At 46.6% G+C, this 23896-nt stretch overlaps 1 protein-coding gene and 1 long non-coding RNA gene across 4 annotated transcripts; one reads left to right on the forward strand and one right to left on the reverse strand.

Moving 5' to 3' along the window:
* Positions 1–9984: 9984 nt before the first annotated feature.
* On the forward strand, positions 9985–12203 carry LOC135827598 (alpha-(1,3)-fucosyltransferase fut-3-like). The gene has a single exon (XM_065340069.1). The coding sequence runs from the start codon at positions 10247–10249 to the stop codon at positions 11645–11647; it is 1401 nt and encodes a 466-aa protein (XP_065196141.1). The 5' UTR covers positions 9985–10246; the 3' UTR covers positions 11648–12203.
* A 2424-nt stretch (positions 12204–14627) lies between these two features.
* LOC135827606 (uncharacterized) lies at positions 14628–20129 on the reverse strand. Of its 3 annotated transcripts, XR_010555511.1 has the most exons (3): positions 19282–20115; positions 15147–15275; positions 14628–14894 (listed from the first exon to the last, which is right to left on the reverse strand). It is a non-coding gene; the product is annotated as an uncharacterized LOC135827606 (long non-coding RNA). The 3 variants fall into 3 exon arrangements; XR_010555512.1 differs by having other exon boundaries at positions 14628–15270; positions 19282–20129; XR_010555510.1 differs by having other exon boundaries at positions 14628–15275; positions 19282–20129.
* Between the last annotated feature and the right edge of the window lie 3767 nt (positions 20130–23896).

Here is a 23896-nt window from a genome sequence, read left to right on the forward strand (position 1 = left end):
AAGTTGTAAATACATGATTGTGTAGTTTCACAGTGTGCCGTTAAACTTATAATCTTGCCTCCCGGGCATGCCTTTGTCTTGTGTTCTTTTTCTTTTTTTGTTGGCTTTTAAATATCGTACGGTGTGTGTCCTAGTAAAAATCCAGATGTAATGAATTCATGACATGCTAACTCCATGCTACATGTACATGTATGTACCTGTTTTGTTGGATTCATCAGGCATGTGCTCCAATGTACCATCAAAGAGTGTTGTTCCATGCCTGCAAGTGCCGTTAGACCCAGAAATATTGTATATATCACATGCTTTACTGGTCAAAATGTTTGATTGGGGTTTCCAGTTTTTGGAATGGGCTTTTGTTTTTTTTTCGCCCACCCGCGTACCTTTTCGCGAAAAAAAGGACGTTAAACAATGAATTAACAAAGGGTGGCCTTACACCGAAAATGCTCAAAACAAATTCCGGCATATTACACCGGGGCCTACTATACTTTGCGGCAAATCACAGCGCACCTCACGTGACCTCACAGAGCAGATTGTGAAGAACGAACCGGACGCTGATGTCATGGATAGTGTTGCGCACGACCGAGAGCAAAAGGCAGTTGTTCACCAGCGTAACCGAGCATCCGCAACAACCAGAGCTAAATAGGGCTTGAAAGTGCTACGTCACAGCATAGCAACAATTTCAAAAATTCAAAAACTGGATCCACTTGGATCCAGTTTTTGTATGGATCCAAGCACATTTCAAGCGGTCTTACCCACAGCATGGTGATGTAGCCAGTGAAACTGACTGATTTGGCTAGTGGGGGCGGGGTTACAACCGGTGGCGAAATAAAAGTCACACCTGCATGCGACATGAGTGGGTTGCTATGCACCCACATACTTAGGCAATAGCAAAGTCACACCTTAGTGGATCCAAAATTAGAAATCTGATGTCAACTTACTACTCCCTGGCCGTTTTGACGTCATCACTTTCAAGCCCTATGAGGTGCAGAGCAGGCTGCCGCCACTCCAACAGCGAGCCATGTCAGAGAGAAGGGAGGCTCTACATTGTAGTACGCTCACGTCCATCCCAGTATCGGAACATGGGCTGTGTATCTACAAAATTAATGTAGTGTACGGAGACAACATTTCGAAAACTTCTCTTTTCCCAACTCCAATGATTATGTTCATTGCATCTACACAAATAGGAGATCCCCCGATAGGCGTCAGCCTTTGGGTAATCCTGAAATAAAGATTATTATAATATTAAAATGTGTACGCATTGCAATTTCACGAAAAGACAACATTAAAATTAAAGGGGAAGTGCATCGATTTTTCGGGTATGGTCCAGAAGAAAGACAATTAGATATCGGTTCGAATGGCATATCTCTCGCTTCCATACGATAAGCCAAACTATTACTTGCCAAATCGCCAATTGTATACTCACGTTGCCATAGCGACCAGCGCAGTGATGACGTATGAAAGGCTTAGGTCCACCACAGAGAAGGTCGATCACTGCAGAATTTGGTCATTTTCAATTGGTTTATTGTATTCACGAAGTGAAAGAAGTGCTGTGTTCAATGCTGTTAGTGCCGTGAACTGTGTATTAGTAGTCCTCTCGGTTGTGTACTGGCACGTGAGTCACGTGACACGGACAGGAGAAAGCTGGAGTGCGGAGACACCAGCAGATAAGCGAAAATAGTGACGAACAAAATGCTGAAATCTTGGTTGGGACAGATCAGACGTTCAGCATTTCCTCCAACCAAGGACCATGCCGTTTGCTCTTTCCACTTCCTGAAGATAAATGTGATGCTTCCTGGCAACTCTCCTATCTCTCGTTACATCCTCTGAAGCAAGGTGAGACGACGGGTGATGGAGATTGACGAATGAAATAATGTCGTAGGTTCGATAGTTTGGTAAGAATGTCTCAGGAGAGATGGCGAATTCCAAGCATCTTGTCCTGGAGGAAACCATTTCCTAGGCACAGTCGGCCTAGGGAAATGCATGAGAAAGGCGATAAATATTTCACGGCACTAACAGCATTGAACACAGCACTTCTTTCACATCGTGAATACAATAAAACAATTGAAAATGACCAATTCTGCAGTGATCGACCTTCTCGGTGGTGGAGCTAAGCCTTTCATACGTCATCACCTCGCTGGTCGCTATGGCAACCTGAGCATACAATTGGCGATTTGGCAAGTTTGGCTTATCGTATGGAAGCGAGAGATATGCCATTCGGACCGATATCAAATTGTCTTTCTTCTGGACCCTACTCGAAAAATCGTTGCACTTCCCCTTTAATGTTGTCTCCGTACACGCTTTTATCAAGACTAGTTTTTAGTTCTACCGGCCAGTTTCACCCAGGTTTCACCCAGGTTTCACCCAGGTTTCACCCAGGTTTCACCCAGGTTTCACCCAGGTTTCACCCAGGTTTCACCCAGGTTTCACCCAGGTTTCACCCAGGTTTCACCCAGGTTTCACCCAGGTTTCACCCAGGTTTCACCCAGGTTTCACCCAGGGGAGGGAGGGGAAAAGCATAGCACATTCACATACATCGTCCTTTTCCTCGTTCCGCTCGTAATCCGCACGGTCGTCATCACCTTTATCATCCTTTTCGTCCTCTGTCTCTTCACCGACCGTCTCGTCATCCAATTCCTCCTCCGTCTTCTCCTCATCGCCGTGCTGCCAACCTGCTCCGTCTGATTCGCGTACACGGACTGCTGAATTTCCGTATTTTCCAGAGTTACCGCTCTGTGGGACTTCCTTGAATGTTCTGCGGCGCTTACCCGGGCAGTATCTGCAGTGGCTAGCTGGCTAGAGGATCGCAACCTCATTCTGAACTCCACGAAGAGCCAAGTCCTGATCATACACAATGAAGCCATTTCTGTAAATTGCAATGGGACTAGTTTGCCTGCAGCAAGCAATGCAAAACACCTCGGAGTTCTGCTGGACAGCTCCCTCAACTGGCAGCGACACGTGGACAGCATCGCCAAGAAAGTACAGGTGAAATCCTGATAATTCGAACCTCAAAATGCCAGGAAAAAACTTCTAATTATCCGGACATTCTAATTATCCAAACATGAACCCACAACTCAATATGTACACGGTCCTGGAAAAACTTCTAATTAAGCGGTATGTTCGAATTAAGCCATATTCGAATTATCAGGATTCCACCTGTATCTCAGAAGATCGGGGCGCTCTGGCGATCTAGGCGAGCATTAAGTCTGAAGGCCCGTACACAGTTCATGAAGTCCATCATCATGCCTGATCTGCTGTACGGGTCGTCAGCATTTTTCGCCTGCCTGCGACAGGAGCAAGTCTCTCGCTTGCAAGTCCTACAGAACCGAGCTGCCAGGGCAGTGTTTGGCCAGCCACCCTGGTCTCATGCTCAACCCCTCCTGACCAGCCTGCAGCTCTACAGCATTCAGGAGCTGCACAAGCAGAAGGTTCTGAGGTTTGTGTGGCGTTACCAGCACAACCACGCCAGCCCAGCCCTCCAGGACAAGTTTCAAAGTGCTCCTGGAAACACCACCTGCCTCCAGCAAGGACAGGGTTTGCGCCTCCCGCTAGCCCGGTCAGCAGCAGGGACATCCCGTCCATCGCACTGTGGTGCCGTCCTCTGGAACGCCCTCCCCAGCGAAATTCGCATACTCAACCGTCCCAGTGAATTCGCCGTAGCCGCACTGCCCTTCACGCTGGCAGGCTAGATCTGCAAACTCCCTTCTATGTTCGCAATCCCATACTCCTTGGAGTAGTCTGCACGGCGCTGCTGCTGCTGTTGTTGTTGGTGGTGGTGGTGTTGTTATTGTTGCTGCTGCTGCTGCTGCTGCTGCTGCTGCTACAGCAGCTACTGCCGTGGCTGTAGTTACATTGTCTCTCGTTGTCAGGAAATGTTTGCTTATGCTACTCTTCATCCAGTTAAATTCTTATTATGACTTTGTGTGTTATAATTTTCTTGAGCTCCAGTTTTCCCCCTTTATTAAAACCCAAGCGCAGTTTAGCGTACTTCAAAAAAAACGAAGTATATTTGCTTGTGATTTCCTTTCTTCTGTTTGCTTTAGCATTTTATCGCTCCACAGGTACCCTCGGTCTCAGGTACTCTCATATTTGTGCAATTGTTAATTTTGCTCCTGAATTGTCCTCCCTTTTGCTTTGCTACCGTATTCCTCCTTCCTCCACCCTTTTTCTTAATTAACCTCATTATCACATTCGCTTCCATGTAATTGGGCTTGTAGCCCGTGTGTACTTGCGAATTCAAATAAAAACATACTTCTGAAGTACATACATACTTGTACATACACCCCACGCGACTGCGGAGTTGCCCCCTTGCTCGAACCCAGACAATTAATAGTAAGGGGATCGATCGGCTATGTACATGTATGCAGTATCATACTTGTTTATGTTGCCGGGTTCGCGAATCCCGCGGTCGCGGTCACTGAGGTCACTGAGTTCATCCAGTCCGTACTTTTTGAAGAGTGGGGTCACTGGGGTGGGCTCTGACTTTGGCGAGAGCGGCGCTTCAGCTGGCGGATCAAGAGGTCCTTGTCAAACGCAGCCAAAACTAGTGTCACCAGGACAGCTACATGTACATGTATATGTATATGTATATGTATATGTATATGTACATGTATATGTATATGTATATGTATATGTATATGTATATCCGGTCCACTATCTCTGCGGCCATTTCGGTTTCATCAACACGCGGACCTTCCTGCTTTTTTGGACAATGCAACACAATTATTGTGGAAAGGTCACAACAATAAGAGACAAGATCAAAAGGAAAGCTTTACAATAATAATAATAATAATAATAATATTGACTGGTTTGAGGGAAAGAGACAAACGGGAAAAGTCTGAAGAAAAAATTGACTGTCACCACCAGGACTCGAACCAGGGACCCTCGCTTGTAGCCAGCGATGCTCTAACCACTAAGCTATGGTGTAGTCGCTGCTAAGCTATGGTGTAGTCGTCATCCCAGCAGAGGCCGTTCAACATTTTCTTCAGACTTCGTAACTCACACTTCCTGTGAATCCACACAGGCGGGTGGGACGCAGCCCTCACTGTAACCCACACACTTCACGTACAAACTAGCACGCGGGGAGCCCCAAGTCATAAAAATAATAATAGAAAGGTGTTAGAAATAACATCAAGATACAAGTGCTTTTGGTTATGTAATCTTGTTACCTTTTTTGCGTTTCCTCTAGTGGTTTTATTGCACTTGTATCTAGATGTTATTTCTAACACCTTTCTATTTACAGTACTTAACTTCAGTTTCTTTGGTTGTATCCTTAATAATAATAATAAGGCCAAACTAAAGAAGGTGTGTGGTTCGACTAACATGGACATTTTTTTTACGGGCGGGCGGGCGGATTTTTTTTTTTTTAATATATTTTTAGTACATGTAAATACACTGTACTGCCTTTAGACACCCAGTACATCGGCATTATTACGCAGTGTTATGCCATACATGTTGTATAAAGGGATCAATGGCTAATACTTTGAAACATTGTGTAGCTCTGGAACGAGAGAGAATAACTTCAAGCGGTGACTCTGACTGTCCAAATCATCAAGCAAATGAAGAACGATACGAGTTGAAAGTAAGTTCGGGAACTACTTCGAAGTACAAATTGTACAATGTACCGGTACATGTATTGCTAGTTTGGTGTCGGCGTGCACGAATACATGGGCTTTTTCCATCGACGCTTCCTGTGCTTGCACACATGGAGCAGCAACTTACCGGTACAGGTGAAATATCGTTCCCAATACACGAGGAAAGTGCAATCTCGTCTGTCCTTCATCCCAAAACAGAAGGCCGTCCTTAAAGAGGCACTCCGGCTTCATTTTCGACGCCGAGTTTTCGATGCCAAGACGAAGGTAGGTGAAAGAGAAGACCCCTCGAACAAGAACGAGTCTCCAGAAGCAATCGAGTCGAGCAGGAAGACGACTTTTGAATTTCGGCCGAGCGAGCGCTGATGACGTAATGAGGGATTAGCTTGCCAGTGGAAATGCATCTGCGCACATACATTTCACATACTTTTTGGCCAATTTTCAATCGAAGAGGAGGTTGTTTTCTATGTTCTCTCAACGTCGTGAGCGATCCCGTCTTCTATACCCTTCCAGGTACCCTGAAGGTCCTCCAGAGGAGAATTTATCTCCATCAAAGCGTTGTTGATCCCCTAAATTCGTCTCGAGACATATTCACCCAGTGCAGTGCTGATAAATGTAGAATGTTGAATCTGTGATAATTGTCGACGATGGAGAGAGAGGCTGATAGCCGCTGTCGCAGGGAAAGTGAAGCTGCTGGAAGTAACAACAGGGAGCCCGTTTGTATCACCTGAACAACCAGACTTCAAAGCAGCTTGACCAAATCGGAGGGTGCCTCGTTGCTTATCGTGAATATTACACCGACATGAATTACTACAAGTATACTGGTGAGTTTTTATCTTGTTTTGTTCGTATGCTAGTACCCTGGCCTGGAGTTCTCGTTAGCAAATTCCTATTCCCTGGCGTTTTCTTAACATTCCGTGTAGGACTGAATACGTGATCAAGTATTCCGATTTGGGTAGATGTGGAATTTGGACATGTATTTTTATTAAAAAAATTATTTTCCAAATAGAGCGTTTGTAGAGAAATGGTTGCCCAAATACAACAAAATTTATTCTGCAGTTCTACAACTAACTTGTACTGAAATCCAGTCGAAGTAAAAATGATTCTTCATGACAGTTGGGGTCAATGAAATCTGATCCAGGCATAACGAATGGTGACGCCTGCCACCCCGGGAACGAATGCCCATTTGGTGGGGGATACCAAAGTATTCGAAAGTAGTGCGTGTTTCAATGTGGCATGGAAGTTTTATATGATCTCTGGTCAATGCAACATACGATAGCCATCATGAATTGCAGGCCTCGAACGCAACTCCGACCAGAATTGGCAGTTCCCTAAGTTAGATGCTTTATAATTCCATGGCCCCAGCTGTAGTTATAGAGGGTTTTTGCACATTATTCTTATAGTCGATAGGTTTATACTGATGGCCACAAACAACGGCAGTTCAAACTTCACTGATGTGTTCATGAGCTGAGAGATTTCTCTCCACTATTTCTGTTGTGCACACAGGTCTGTCCAATATGCATTGACCGTATTGGGTATGGTACCTGCTCTGAGAAGGGAATCGCTGGAGCCACAGTCCAACTATACAGGCTTTCAAGAAACAGAGAGGAGCCATCTTTGCAAGCTGATACCTGATGTGTACCGACAGAATTCTCACGAGATAGCTTACAGACTACGCCTGGTGTATACTTCATAGTACTCCTTCGACTACTGTCTAGAATCAAGTCGACTGAAGCAAGTTCAAACAACTCTGGCTTCAAACGAGCCATCGATTAGACAAACAAAACATTCTCTCATATACTAGAGCACTCTGACAACTCACAACCTATTCCTAACGATTGCCACCGCTTATAAATATGTAGAGTACTGATTGGAATGTGCTCACAATCTCAACAATCCAGTGCTATAATTATTTGAACTATGTGTTCCTTCCATAAATGTTGTATCCACATATAATCCACAGTGCTGCAAAGTTTCAGAGTTCTCAGAGTATCAAACAAAATTATTTCAAATACAGTGAAATAGTTCGTGGACATTATAGCGTAACTTGTAGTTCCCTGGTCCTTTTCTTTGCTATAAATTAATCCTTTGCTCTCTAGCCACCGGCGAGTCCAACAGTGAAATTGTTAGTTCATATTTATGTGGGTATGTGGGGGGGGGGGGTGAACATATTTCTATATAAGGGACCTGCAACTGTAATACCACAGTACAGTAGATAGCAAATATGTAGAAAACAGAAATGCATGTTCCCATCATTGTACATGGACGGGCGCAGCAGGCCGAAGCTATCAGCCAGAACAAGATTTACAATCGCCTAGAGATACTTGAGCTATTCCAGTATTCTCCGTGAGCTGTCCCATTCCACAATGGTTCATGCCACCATTATTTCTGGTAGTATCCATGTGCATAATTCCAAGAACATCTCGGATTCTTCAGCAATTTGTGCCACGGCAAAAGACAACGCTTGACTCGGTCACTGGGGCTGTCAAACTTCGCATCACAAATGAACTTCAATTTCTCATCTGGTTCAAGTATATGTACTGCCATGACTTGACCATGCTTCATCCACAGCTGGGCGAAGATTGTGGCGTTGAATTCCATAGCGCACCTTCTTGCTGCCATGCAGGAATATGTTGAGAGAAGTGAACATATGTTTACAAAAAAAACAACAGCCACTGAAGAGGATAGCATTAGCAATAGCCTTGGGTGAATTTCCTGCAGGTACACGTTGTTGGTAGGTCTACTGGTCGGTCTCCATATCGTCAAGTTCAGAAATCACCTGTACTACACATCTTGTAGAAGGGATCCTGATCGAAAAATTTTCTGATCATAAAATTCACTAAACTGAGGGCGAGACAAATAGTCAGTACTCCCCGATTCCGTCTAGCTGCTTTGATCAAGTGATGCTAACAAGCTCCCCGTTGTTACTTCCAGCAGCTTCACTTTCCCTGCGATAGCGGCTATCAACCTTTCTGTCCATCGTCGACAATTATCACAGATTCAACATTCTACATTTGTCAGCACTGCACTGGGTGAATATGTCTCGAGACGAATTTAGGGGATCAACAACGCTTTGATGGAGATAAATTCTCCTCTGGAGGACCTTCAGGGTACCTGGAAGGGTATAGAAGACGGGATCGCTCACGACGTTGAGAGAACATAGAAAACAACCTCCTCTTCGATTGAAAATTGGCCAAAAAGTATGTGAAATGTATGTGCGCAGATGCACTTCCACTGGCAAGCTAATCCCTCATTACGTCATCAGCGCTCGCTCGGCCGAAATTCAAAAGTCGTCTTCCTGCTCGACTCGATCGCTTCTGGAGACTCGTTCTTGTTCGAGGGGTTTTCTCTTTCACCAACCTTCGTCTTGGCATCGAAAACTCGGCGTCGAAAATGAAGCCGGAGTGCCCCTTTAATCTGGAACGAGGCAATCACTCTCAACCGGACGGTCACTTCAAAATAAGTCTCGCCAGTCTGCCGGTGGTCGTATCGAGTAGACTCTACTACCAGCACAAGGCAGCAGTCGTACCACTCACTGCACTGCACTGCAGTACAACTACCATGACTACAAGTCAAGTCCAAAAGGAGCCGCCTGTGTCCGCAGACTCACGCTGCACAGCACTTAGACGTGGACGTGTTCAGTCCACGTAGATCTACGTCAGTCACACGACAGCCCGCCGAAAAAAAGTTACGGTCGGGCTGAAAAATGTACGGTCGGTCGGGTGAGTCGAACCACAGACCTTCTTCAGTGTGGCCTAATAATAATAAAACATAGCCTGTAAAATTCTGCTGCAATTTATAGATTCTCACATGCGAGCAACCTGGGCCTCAGCAACAACCAGCTCAGCAGACTCCGGATGCCGAACCGATCGCTCACGGAAAAGACCCCGTGAACCCCGCAAACACATGATGCATGATCGCAACAGGGCAAATGAGAGACGGCATCTGATGTAAGATATTACGTGGGAGTACTGCTCCTTCCTCCTTTCCGCTCTCAATAACGCCATTCGGCGATAGAGTGATGTCGCCGCTCTTCCCATGCCACCACTTGCCGACAGCACAACAGGCATGAACGTCGCATGCTCCACCTCTCTCACTCTCTCTTCATAACATCGTCATTCCTGCTCCAAGTCATTGTAACTCTCGTCTTCGTCCTTGTCAGACGGCCGGAGCTGGCGCTTCTCCGCGGCCGGTGCGTACAGGTCGTCGTCTCCATCATCGCGCTCGCTGTCGTCGTACCCGGGGATATCGCAGTAGAACGACTCGCCGGCGCCATGCTCATCCAGGAGAGACGCGTCCTCATGCGGCACGCCGACAACTTGTTGTTGACTTTTATTTAAAGTCGCAACACAAACAGGCGATAGCGCCTCCTTTTATACATGCGAGCGACATGACAAATATAGTAACGGGGAGGGCCAAGGCCTAGGGGTGGAGAAAAAAATCACAAGTGAAAGAAGTCACCAAAGGTACCTGAATATGACTTTATGATTGTTGCAGATAGATCTGCGGGAAAAAGAACCCTGTTGAAAAAGGTACATTTAGTCAGTTGACGGCTCATATATACTGGCCATACTCAGTTCATAGACATTTTGTATGTGAAAAGTAACTGGCGTAGACAGAACAACCTGCTTGTCTATCTGTCTAGAATAATCACAAGAATGGCCTCAGCAGTATTGGTGAAGCAAACTCTAAAAGTAAAGCCGATCCTTGTGATCCTGCTCGCCGCATCACTATCAGCCTGGGGATTGTGGAAGGTCACTTTACCAGGGACTACTACAGGAAAACGCAGTCTTTTACCAGTAATCGGCAGGCGTGTACTGCCTGCACGGGACGTGAGTAAGCGCCCACTCCAGGACAATGGTTCCGTGAAGACACCAGTCGCTCAGGAGCCATATCATAAGAAGCTCGTTCAGATTTCTAAAGTATGGGGGCAGTATGGCTTAGGCTTTTCCTGGCCACACACTGTCAAAAATGCTATGCCCACATGCCAACACCCAGGGATGGTCCTGATTTGCCAGAATCCACGAAAGAGACTTATCATACTCTACTGGAATGCTGTGGTTGGCAACAAGAACTTCACGATGTTCCCTCCCAGTGATGGCCTGTTACACTTTGGATGCTGTGACGGCATTGACATGATCTACACAACAGACCGCAAGATGCTTGCTGTTGCTGATATTGTAGAATTCGCAGCTCCAGAGCTTCCTGACCCACTGCCCTCCAAGGGTCACAAGTACCAATTGTTTATGGCAACAAGCACTGAAGCTCCATACGCTGCCAGTAGAAAGGACAATGTCGCTCGGATGTCTGGAATAAACTTGCTTCGATCGTATGCTTGGACCAGTGATATTCGCCACTCGTTCACTGAGCCAGGAGAGTGCTTTTGCAAACAATATGTGAAGCCTCTGAAGATACCGTACGGCCAGCGACATGTAGCTCCTGTGTCAGCTCTGGTTTCCAATTGCTGGTCATTCGGTGGCCGTCAAGATTTGTTGAAGTACATGATGCAGAAGATTAAGGTTCACAGTGTCGGCGGCTGTCTCAACAATCATAGGCTCCCCGCTAATGTCCAGCCCGCGCTGGAAAACTATCTGTATAATTTTGCTGTTGAGAATGCCATATGTATGGACTACATTACGGAGAAGTTTCATCGGGCCTTGTCACTAGGCACGGTACCCATAGTGCTGACCCAGGGTCAAATGCCAGGATACGAGTTTGTGGCTCCTACAAATTCTTCCTACGTCGATCTGTCTCGCTTTCGGACGCTTGATGATGCCATAGCGTTTATCAGCGACATGGCGGCCTCACCAGAGAAGTACGCGCAACACCACAGTTATAGAGGTGAGCCAATCACAAGTCCAGTCTTGTCAGCCAAGTTCAAACACCACGTGTGCAAGCAGACCGAAGACAATCTTGACCAATGGTGCCAACTTGCCAAAGCCATGGAGACGAGGAGAGGAAGAGAGCAGCTGCTCCAGAAAACGTACGGCCGGTATGATTCTACTTCAAATCGTCAGTGTGCTGATGAAGGCTCAATATCAACCCTCGTCCCTAGATGAGTCTGACATCTACTCGTACTGTGTCTTGACTCTATAGCACAATATTAATAGACGGCTTCTCGCACATTTTTAAACCAAAACACTTTTGTGTGCGTCTAAAGGTCAGACACAAACAAACCTCTAACCCAGACTAGTTGATCACCTTCTTAGTCTATACATGTACCTAGTAAGTTTTTGTGGAATACGTACATGTGTAGCGTTGGCACGCTAGTAACCAAGGTAACTACTTACACAGCTGCAGCGTGAATCACTTTCAATGTGTTGGTCACGCGTGTTGCACCGCATCCTGCACTTGCAACTCTTACTACCGTGCTTGCAGCTCCATGACATGCATAGTAACTAGTCTCACTGTGTTCATGTATTACTCCCACACACTAGGATGACCTGAGGAATACTAGCACATGTACCCTGTAGACCCTTTTGATGCATTTCACTTTCGACCTCCTTTTCATTTATCTACACACATTCTAATGAAACTTCCTTAGAATTCCTAATGGCTGTCTTCCCTGTGCCTCTTTTACGCCCATTGTCCACACTGCTATTCAGCTCCTTCTTCTGCATAGAATCAAATGGTATTCCTTGTGCAGTGACCCCTTCTACTGAGTAGTAGTGGCGGGGGGGGGGGGGGGGGGTTCTGGCCCAGATCTGAACCCACTTGAACTTTCAAGTACCCCACTTGACCTTGAACCCACTTAAACACTAATTAGCTTAATTGACCGCAAAGAGGGCGTGGCTTCCGGTGGGAGGAGGAGCTAAAGAAGGAGGTGTTAACCGGGGGCGTGTGTCTATGGAGGCGTGTCTCCTTGTGTCCCCATGGTGTTAAATCCCAAAGGTTCATGCATGTGACTCTTGTGTGTGTGTGTGTGGGGGGGGGGGGGGGTGTAGTACATGGTACATCATACTACATTGTACATGGTACATGGTGTCACTGTCTCTGTGTGTGTGTGTGTGTGTGTGTGTGTGTGTGTGTGTGTGTGTGTGTGTGTGTGTGTGTGTGTGTGTGTGTGTGTGTGTGTATGTGATGACTAATGTCTGTATGCGTGCACCTTACGTAGTGTTGTGGCCTGTCTGAACCTGTATCTGCGGAAAGTGATGAGTAATCCATTCCCCTCTTGTATGTGTATACTTTGTCGGAACATGTTCATCTCCTTGCAATATGGAGATGGTGGGATCATGGTTCATGTTCAGGCTTGTTTTGAGTGCAATAAGGAAACTCATGCACCTTTGGGTGTATGGATCAAAATACCCTCTTGAGTTTGTCCGTTCTTGTTTCAGGATGTTTGATCTTGTCGTAAACACCCCTGGCACCTGTGCATGTTTGGGTCACCACATCCTTTGGGGAGGCTATGGTTTATGTTGCTGACTGCTGCGATCGTGCGATAGGCGATCCCCTCCGCGGACATGTACGTGCAGGAGCTAGCACTGTCCCCCTGAACACAGTTCTTGTTCCAACTTGCTTTCATCGTGCAAGAAGCAACCCATACATGTGTTTGTTTGTGTATGACTGACCAGAACCCATTTGAGGTGTCCTGACTTGTTCGCTTGACCCGTCTTTTGTGGTGTATAAAAGGCCGTGCTCTTCGCCTCTGGACCATATCACTCCTCCGATCAACACCTGAATCTTCTCCTTCCTTTTACCTAGTGTAAATCGTTGTCTCTCCATTTTAAAGCTATGGATACCTTCACTTTTATTACCGATGGTGTTGAGAAAGGTGCTCAAGTGCAGCACAAGGTTAATGGACGCACTCACAGTCGTCTTTCACCAGGAGCCAGGTTTCACCACACAAAATCTGCTCTACCTGCTTTCTCCGCCACTGCAACGGCTCGGCAAGATAGGTTTGAGCAGATCAGGGTGGAGATCGAGATGTCGCTCGACGAAGTTGTACGATCACTTCTGAAGTGCTCGTCAACAGTGCGACGTGCCGTGACATGTGCGAATGTGAAGCGCATTGGGACGAATTTCTTCCCCCAATCCTGTCGGACATCTGACAGCGAGACTGGCAGTGACAGGAGATTTGTCACCGCGGTATATGTGCGAGGAAGTGAGATGGTGGGGGCGAAAGCCTTCGTGCTGGACAAACCCTTTCAAGTGTTAGTGTGTCCCTCGACCGTCAGTGTCATGAGAGCTGCAGGAAAGTTCAAATGTCTGCTGGCAGCCATCCCGCAAGTCTATGCCGAAGAGGTTGATCATATTCACCTGAGGACATTGGAGGACACTGATGTAACACTTGACATCGGAGAGAAGGAACTCGATGAACTGCTCGAGGGTTTCGCGAAGAAATCCAGGAAGGTGGAGGATGACGAAGACGACTGCGCTGATGAGTTCGACGAGCTCTTTAATTGAACTGTGTGTGTAACATGTGCATCCATTAGCCACATGTACATGTATGCCTGGTTAGTACTCATCCCTAACTCTAGCACTACCTGTATATAATCTCCAGCACTGTTTTGTTTTTCTATGCTCGTGTTTTTCAACACGCTCAAGCATCTGATTTGTATTCATCTATACATACACTCTCTCTCTCTCTCTCTTTCACTTCTCTCTCTCTCTCTTTCACTTCTCTCTCTCTCTCTTTCACTTCTCTCTCTCTCTCTTTCATTTTCTCTCTCTCTCTCTCTCTTTCAGTGTTCGTGTTTTTCAACATGCTCTAGCATCTGATTAGTATTCGTCTCTCTCTCTCTCTCTCTCTCTCTCTCTCTCTCTCTCTCTCTCTCTCTCTCTCTCTCTCTCTCTCTCTCTCTCTCTCTCTCTCTCTCTCTCTCTCTCTCTCTCTCTCTCTCTCTCTCTCTCTCTCTCTCTCTCTCTCTCTCTCTCTCTCTCTCTCTCTCTCTCTCTCTCTCTCTCTCTCCTTTCATCTATCCACTAACCTTTACCATTACTACTTTAGCATGCTATTTCTCGTGCTCGTGTTTTTCAACACGATGTAGCACTTGCTTAGTACCTCCCTCTCCATCACCACACACACACACACGTAGGTCATACTGTTCACGTATTATTTCAGGAATGAATCGTAATGAAATAAATCATTGGAATTATTTCATGAATGAATCGTAATGAAACAAATCATTGGAATTGAGAGAGTCATGCTTGCTATGTGTTACATGCATATGGCTTCGAGTAAAAAAAGGAAAGAAAAAAAATTACATAATATGTATACCGGTATATGAGAAAAATGGTCATTATTCCAAGTGCTACTTGTAGATCACTTCCCACTCCCAGTTATTATCGCGGCCGTACCAGCTGGTTCTGTGTGTAGTTGAAAAACATATACACACACACACACACCAAAAAACATCGATAGATGTACCATGAGCATTCTGTGTAACCAGGAAAGTTTTGTAACACCAATTACTTATCAAGTACTTTGCACTCAAGTTGAACAGATGTAAAAAAAATAATAATAATAATAATAATAAATGCAAGTAGGCTAAAGATGTACAGTGTACTTGAAACAGGTCTCTTGACAACGAAATACAACACGCACACACCCACACTTACAAAAGCCACGTATGCTCTGGCAGCTTGTATGCGGATCTCATATCGCCGTAGAATGACCTCCCCTGTTTACACACAGCTTCCACATGACTGCTTTGGACGCAGTGATCGGGGCGAATGGATTTTTCTGAACTGTTCGAAAGGCACAGATACACACACACACACACACACACACACACACACACACACACACACACACACATGTCCGTCTTAAAACAGTACCTGTACAAATCACGCATTTCACAACTTACCACATCTCGCAATCCACATAAGTATTTTGGAACTGCGTTATCTGACGGTGGTGTCGGCCCATCAGGTGGTCCAGCAGCTGCTTAAGACCGTTTAGCTTGACATTGCAGTTGAAGCAATAAAACATCATTGACTACTAGTAGGGGTGGTAGTAGTATTGACTGATTTTATTTTTCTTTCTTTCAATATCATGAGCTAGCTCAGTCAATCTCCGCTCTTTTATGCCCTGCTTTTTTATTTATTTTTTTATCATTCTTTCTTTCTTTTTGTTTATCTTTTTCTCTGTAGACGGTCTTCAAATTACACTTCCAAGTCTTTGTTTCAAGTGAGTTGAAGGTTCTAATTATCTGTGGGCTAGCTCACTTCAGCTATTCTATTCTGTATCCCATTATCATAAATTCCAGAGTGCTGCACGATCTTGATAGCAACCACGGAGATGTGCTCTTCACGTACTCCCGTCCGACTCCAGGATCGTACGACTGCGGTGTGCGGACGTTATGCCGTGCTGGAGGAGCGTCTATTTTCTCAGCGTGGCATCGATGGCACCCTGGACGTTCAGACTATTTACAAACGACACACGTGCCAACGACCAGCTGATCATGACGATGACCGATGACGTCGACGGCAGCGCAAGCAAAAGTAGACGGAGCGGTTGGCGCGTGACATGCACAAGCCACGGAGGGTGTGCTTTCCCCGAACGCGTGTGATCGTACATCTACACGGACATGACGATATTTGGAGTGTAGACCTGGTGGATATGCAAGCGTTTGCCAAATACAACAAGGGTGTACGGTACTTGCTCACCGTGATCGATCTGTTCAGCAGGTAGATCTACGCCTGGATGGTGGATCTACGCCTGGATGGTGCCGCTCAAGAACAAAACGGAGATCGCCGTGCGCGATGCGTTTCGCCACAACGTTCGAAGCAGCGAGAGGTCTTCACGTAAACTCTGGGTTGATGAGGGAAAGGAGCTCTACAGCGCAACGCTAAAACGGTGGTTGACTGAGAACGGCATTGAGATGTACAGCACTCACAATGAGGGAGAGGCCGTGGTCGTGGTGCGCTTCAACAGGACGCTCAAATCGCGCATGTGGCAATACTTTACGGCCAACTCGACCAACATCTACGTCACGGATGTGCTGCCCCGACCCGTTGACGATTACAAATGCCAGAAGGCATCGCAGCATTGGCATGACTCCCACGGAAGCTTCGCGCGAGCGCAACGCAGCGTTTGTACAGGATTTTCCTGTCTCGGGACCTGCGCGCCTTTGCATGCGTTCACTGTTTACGAATGGAGTGCCTTGGATTTGTGAGTTGAACAAGTTGCCAAGTAACGTGATGGTGTTCAGCTATTGAATAACAGTTCCTACAAGCCCATCTCTCTCTCTAACATGCTCGACCGTGTCACACGTGCCTGTGTGTGTGTTGCATCCCGTCTCTAACATGCCCAGCCGCACGTGTTCATCGTAAACTGTCGTACATTTTCGAATCTCGATCGCCTGCTCCATCACGTTGTGCAATGCTGGCGGAAGCTAAGAAAAAGTGATGAAAAAGTGCTTTGTTTTCCCAAAATGCAAATAAGAAAACTCAGACCAAGAAAGCTGTAGTTGTGAGAGGGAGAGAGAAAGAGAGAGAGAGAGAGAGATTGATCATGGAGGAAGCCGCAAGCGCACCCGTTCAACAGTCACCGCAGGCATCCCCTGCATCATATCCGTCATCTCTACCACCGCCTGGCTCTCCGCTGTCAGCAACGCCTACGTCGCCATCCACATCGGATGCCGAACGCCGATCAGTAGGATATGTGGAGGCAAACCCCCGACTTGTAACACCGGCATCGTCGTCATCATCGCCATTCTCACCATCACCACCACCACCCCTACTGCCAAGGCATGCCCGACCACCACCACCACCACCACCACGCTCTCCCGACACACCAACTACACACGCTTCTACACCACCTTCTATCACCCCATCGCCACCCCTCCTGCCATGCCCGCCACCGCCATCACTGGCAGCAGCAGCAAGCCCGGAATCACCCGTTCAGACGCCTTGCGTACCTGAAGTCAGCTGTACAAATTGTAGGAGGCGGTGCGATCTTGGCCACAGGCGATGCACTACAGGCTGCATTCTGATCACCCTGGACATCATAAAGTTGGTGATCCTCATTGTTATATGCATAAAGGTGATGCTGCTTTAACTCCAGGCTGGATCTCCCGGGAGGTTTTGCAGTGTAGTGTGTTGAGAAAAAGAGCTCCGTTGAGTCCTGCTAATTCAAAACTATATCGTCCACGAATGAAGAAACAAAATTCTCCAAACAGAGAGGAAGCCTTCTTGCTGCCGACACGGCGACAGCGACTGTCACAAGGACTCGTCAGGTGCGATCAGCTGATTCGCCTGGCCGTGAGAATCACGGCATGCATAAGCTCGCGCCTGAGTGCTCATCTGAGCGAGAGTGAATCTGACGTGAGCAGCCCTGAGATGAACAAACCGAAGCTGCGATATCGTGGAATGGGAATTGCTGCTGCTGGCGTATCGCCGATGGCGAAGTGTTGGTGTTCAATGGCGGTATTGTAGAGAGCCTACATTTCTTGTAAAGACGTAGCCCTTACCTGATAGTTTATTGTACGATTTCAGCTCCATCACGAACTTGGTATGCCCTTCGTGCTGTGATATTCGTGTATTTCATTCGCAATTGTATTTTCTCTCAACTTGAAGGGCTACCATGGGCCCTATCCTTGCCTGGACCTAGTCATATTTGAATTTTCTGGACGCGTTCAGGCATACAGATTTTGAAAATATATGGTTTACCCATACCTACATCACATGGTTCTTGAGTTATTGCTGGTTGTGTGTACATGTATTTGCGTGACCACCGCGCACATACATTGAGTTAGACCGGCAAAGGGTTAAAATAAATGGTGACATTCTAGCCTGTCCGTTCTTTGGCGCCCCGTTCTCTGGCGCCCCGTTCTTTGGCGCCCCGTTCTTTGGCGCCCCGTTCTTTGGCGCTCCGTTCTTTGGCGCTCCGTTCTTTGGCGCTCCGTTCTTTGGCGCTCCGTTCTTTGGTGCCAGGCAGTACTGTAACCGTCCACCAATGTAACCACATCGACGTTACTGCAAAACCGGAAAGTCTAACGAGACACAAAGTCTTAACGTTTTAACGACCAGTCTTTTTTCGCTATTTGAAAAATACGTTATCGCTAGAGGTCTGTGTAAAGATGCGCATACAGATGGGTGGCCAGCAAAGCCATCGTTAAACTTTCTGCACGTAATCATGCCAAAATTACAAAAACGTTAAACTTTCTGCACGTAATCATGCCAAAATTACAAAAACGTTAAACTTTCTGCACGTAATCATGCCAAAATTACAAAAATTGTTAACTTTTTGGTCTTTAGACTTTCCGCTTTCACAGTATACAGTCAGCGAGTGCGACAAAATGGCACAAAACTGACAAGGAGCGCGGAGACATTCAACGACCTGATGACACCTAGCTCCAACACGTCTACGAGGCGTAAACCTGACTGCATTATGATCTGGTTACGTCGGTAGACAGTTAGTCATAACTCTTGCCTTTTTTCGTTCTTCTCCTTTTTATCCATATTGATATTATTGTTCCTATCAATTGCAATATGAAAATAAAGTACACATTGGCATAACACATGAAAAGAGCTTCATTTTGATACCCATGTCATACTATGCAAAATATGGGTTCATAACTTCGTATACATGTACATAATAATTATATGGGAATTCGCGAGTAAGGACACTTCGCGAGTAACGACAATGTTCTGGTGCCTGACGGGAGGTCGTTACTCGCAAAAAAAGGTGACTGTATACGATTCCAACGAGTCGCGACATTGATTTTATGACAAACAATCTCAAACGCACCTGTTCTCTGTGGTCCATACACCTTGGACCGCAGCGCGTCTCTCAGCGAAGAAAAGTCGTTGAGTGTCTCCGCCGCCAGCTTCCAGAGAAGAGATTGGCCAAGGTCGAGCGTTGCTGCCACTGGGAAACTAGCCACATACCAGTAGTCAAGTAATTAGTTTCTCGCTCTGGACTTACTTCCAAGGGCCTGGGTGTCCATGCAATTGCGAAAGACCACTCCTTGAATCAACTCCCATCACCGTCAAACACCGGAGGATCCTTGGCGCAGAGACGATTCTGGTTGAGAGCGATTCGGCAGCTTTCCACACGAGGCGCAGGTCCGGTTGCAGCCTTGCAGGCGATGAAAGGCTCGCAAGAAGTTTGGAAACTCGTCGAATCTCCATAACAGCAGCGTAAATCAGCAAGCAGTGTAGTACCAAGGCCAAGACGATGAGCGCCGCTATCGGCAACACGCCCGGGTCGAACTGAACAAAACCATTCTCTGCCACTATGGTACAATGACGTACCGGTACTACCAGTTGGAACGTCCTGCGTACATTGACTTCAGTCACTACACCGCCACCGCGGTTGCACTCTGCATCTGTGGCCGACCATTATGCAAACACACACGTTCCACAACAACAACAAAGAGGTTCCGCTTCGAAGTACTGAAATAAAATTCCTTCCGACGGGCGACGGCTGTTTCGGTCATTGAGACCTCATGCCGAGAGAAAGACAAGTGAACAGTCGAGTTGTTGAACGACTGAGCTGGAAAAGCACCTACTGCTGACTCTCGAAATAGGAGATGGCGCGCTAATGAAGGCGCATTTGGCACTCAAGGTGTGAAAATCAAGGTGTGAATATCGTGTCGTTGGCTCAAAGGGGAAGTATACCCTAAAATCAAATTTTCACCAGTTGTAGTCTTCGGGGTGCTGAGTCGAATGGTCTTGGTCCGAGGAAGCTGAGACGCTCCCTTCCTACTTGAATCCCAATCGAACTCGCGCACTTCCACCGAAACTGGGTGACTGCGCCCTACTAGATGGGGATTTGTATGCAAAATGTCACTAAAAGCGCCATTTCGTTCTTATAAAAGCACGGATGACCGCGATTGGCCCATATGTTGTAGTCTTTTGGACGCTGAGTCGACTGGTTTTGGTCCGAAAAGGCTGCGATGTAGCGTTCCTCCTTTATTCCCAATCGAACATGGTTGAACAAGCGGTCACGTGCTCCTGCGTACACCAGTCACCTGGTCACCGTGCCTGCAGGGTACAACTTACTAGCCTGTTTGACCTTTTTTGGGTGCACTCCTGTCACTCGAGTTGAACTCGAGTTGAACCTTGGTGTGAAATTTGTCGCCTGCTGGCGTGGTGACCAGGTGATTTGGGCATCCAGGAGCACGTGACCGCTTGTTCAACCATGTTCGATTGGGAATAAAGGAGGAACGCTGCATCGCAGCCTTTTCGGACCAAAACCAGTCGACGCAGCGTCCAAAAGACTACAACATATGGGCCAATCGCGGTCATCCGTGCTTTTATAAGAACGAAATGGCGCTTTTAGTGACATTTTGCATACAAATCCCCATCTAGTAGGGCGCAGTCACCCAGTTTCGGTGGAAGTGCGCGAGTTCGATTGGGATTCAAGTAGGAAGGGAGCGTCGCAGCTTCCTCGGACCAAGACCATTCGACCCAGCACCCAGAAGACTACAACTGGTGAAAATTTGATTTTAGGGTATACTTCCCCTTCAAGTCAGGGAGCTCACTCAGCTCAGCTCAGCTCAGGAGAACTAACTACTTAGCACTACAGTCATGATGTACACAGACAGTACAGTATACTAACGCCAGTACTAATGGTGTGAGAAGTAGCAGGGAAGTGATAGAAGTGATTGTTTGGAAGACATTATCATGATTATTATCATCAAAAAAAGAAAAAGGGAAGTGGTAGTACTAGTACTAGAAGACTAACAAGTCTAGTACAGTCGTAGGGCGAGGTGCGAAGGAAGTGTGAAAAGGAAAGGTGCTAGCAGTTAGGCACCGGTGTAATATGCCCGAAACTTTGCCGAAAATGCTTTTGGGAAATTCTAATAAACCTTGCCGAAAATGCTCGGAAAATGCTCACTTTTTTGTCATCCTCAGCACACGCCGTCAAAACCAGGGAGTCCGAAAATACTCGACAGTGAGGTTTTGCATTCCGAAATTCGGCAAAAAGATTCGGCACGCGGGAGCGAGGTCGAAAATGCACACGAAGATTCGGCATGTTTGTTCGGAAAAAGCTCACTTTGCCGAAAATATTTTTCGGATGAATTTTCTTGTAGAAGAGCGCTAGCGCGTGATTTATTCAAAGAGGTTTCTTATCTCGGCATCGCTTCGCCTCCGTCTTTGGCGACATCAGCATCGTCAGCTACCTCTGATTGCTCCTCTGAGTCCTCTCCACTGCCTGTCTACTCTCTTTCGCCGGTAGTATCCTCACCGTCATCTGTGTGGCTGAAAAGACTATGGCGATACGCATAAAATTTGACTTGGCCATGGAGTTGGTTTTTCTGAGGTGACTGGGGAGGCAGGTTTGGCCCTCGACTCTTTGGGCGATCAAAGTTCGTTGGAATCAGCAAGAACAGGAGCACGGGACAGGACATTGCTGATGCTGGGGCTCACGAAATGAAAACACATCATTTTCGACTTGCAAAACAAACGTTGGTGCGAAAATTCGGCATTTTGATGTTCGACAAATGAGTCAAATGACCGAAGAACGCCGAACCGAAATTCGGAATGCAAAACCTCACTACTAAGAGACTTGCTCGAGGCTGCCATGGTAAACTACTCAACAAGAAGCTAGCCCACGGAATGCGGAAGTGACGTTCTTGTTTGGGAGGTTTTTCTTCTCTCAATTATTTTGATACACAACGGCCAAGTACCGAAAATGCTAAAAAAAATGCCGGCATATTATTATTACACGGGGGCCTACTAGCAGTTCACCATGTACTATTTACGACAGTTTTTACTAGTTTAGTAGTTGCTCCTAACTGACCTGAGTGAAACACACGCCGCTTCCTGCCATGCCGCTAGCACTTTGTTCAGTGACTGTAGATAAAATAAAATTAAAAATAATAATAAGGCCACACTGAAGAAGGTCTGTGGTTCGACTCACCCGACCGACCGTACATTTTTCAGCCCGACCGTAACTTTTTTTCGGCGGGCTGTCGTGTGACTGACGTACGTGGACTGAACACGCCCACGTACGTCTACGTGCTGTGCAGCGTGAGTCTGCGGACGCAGGCGGCTCCTTTTGGACTTGACTTGTAGTTGTACTGCAGTGCAGTGCAGTGAGTGGTAGATCTACGACTGCTGCCTTGTGCTGGTAGTAGAGTCTACTCGATACGACCACCGGCAGACTGGCGAGACATATTGAAGTGACCGTCCGGTTGAGAGTGATTGCCTCGTTCCAGATTAAGGACGGCCTTCTGTTTTGGGATGAAGGACAGACGAGATTGCACTTTCCTCGTGTATTGGGAACGATATTTCACCTGTACCGGTAAGTTGCTGCTCCATGTGTGCAAGCACAGGAAGCGTCGATGGAAAAAGCCCATGTATTCGTGCACGCCGACACCAAACTAGCAATACATGTACCGGTACATTGTACAATTTGTACTTCGAAGTAGTTCCCGAACTTACTTTCAACTCGCATCGTTCTTCATTTGCTTGATGATTTGGACAGTCAGAGTCACCCCTTGAAGTTATTCTCTTCTCGTTCCAGAGCTACACAATGTTTCAAAGTATTAGCCATTGATCCCTTTATACAACATGTATGGCATAACACCATGAACACTGCGTAATAATGCCGATGTACTGGGTGTCTAAAGGCAGTACAGTGTATTTACATGTACTAGAAATATATATATATAAAAAAAATCCGCCCGCCCGCCCGTAAAAAAATGTCCATGTTAGTCGAACCACACACCTTCTTTAGTTTGGCCTACATAAATAATAATATTAACTGGTTTGAGGGAAAGAGACAAACGGGAAAAGTCTGAAGAAAAAATTGACTGTCACCACCAGGACCCGAACCAGGGACCTTCGCTTGTAGCCAGCGATGCTCTAACCACTGAGCTATGGTGTAGTCGTCATCCCAGCAGAGGCCGTTCAACATTTTCTTCAGACTTCATCAATAATAATGATAATAAATTAATTAATTAATAATAAATTTAAAGTACAGTGCCAGTACTATCTACGTAGAGTTTACCAGGTCTACGTAGAATGAATGATAAGAGAGGCTTGAGATCTCTACCACTAGTGATACATGTAGTATCAGTACAGCCCTGTGCTGTAGTAGGCATTTGAGGTATGCCAGAACTTCATGGTCGAGTGAGTAGCCTCGCCTCGTCGCCTCCTCCTACTGAATTCAATGGCACACAAGGTAACTAACTAACTTACTTACTTTGGAGAATGCGAAAGTGCAGGCACTCGAAGAACTCCAACAAAGCAAAGTAGTACTACTACGAGTAACTGGTTTCTGTGACTCTACGTAGCGCGCGTGTGCAACAAATCGGTGTGAAGTGCTTCCGGAAACTCAGTTTGCCTACCATCGCCATCATTCCACGGAGGACGCGCTGATACTGGCCGTACATCGATGGAGCACAGCTAGG

Source organism: Sycon ciliatum, chromosome 11, assembly GCF_964019385.1.
Source record: "Sycon ciliatum chromosome 11, ocSycCili1.1, whole genome shotgun sequence".
In the NCBI taxonomy this organism is placed as follows: Eukaryota; Metazoa; Porifera; class Calcarea; order Leucosolenida; family Sycettidae; genus Sycon; species Sycon ciliatum.

Coding starts and splice junctions, on each gene's coding strand:
- LOC135827598 (XM_065340069.1), top strand. CDS start 10,247: ATGGCCTCAGCAGTATTGGTGAAGCAAACTCTAAAAGTAAAGCCGATC.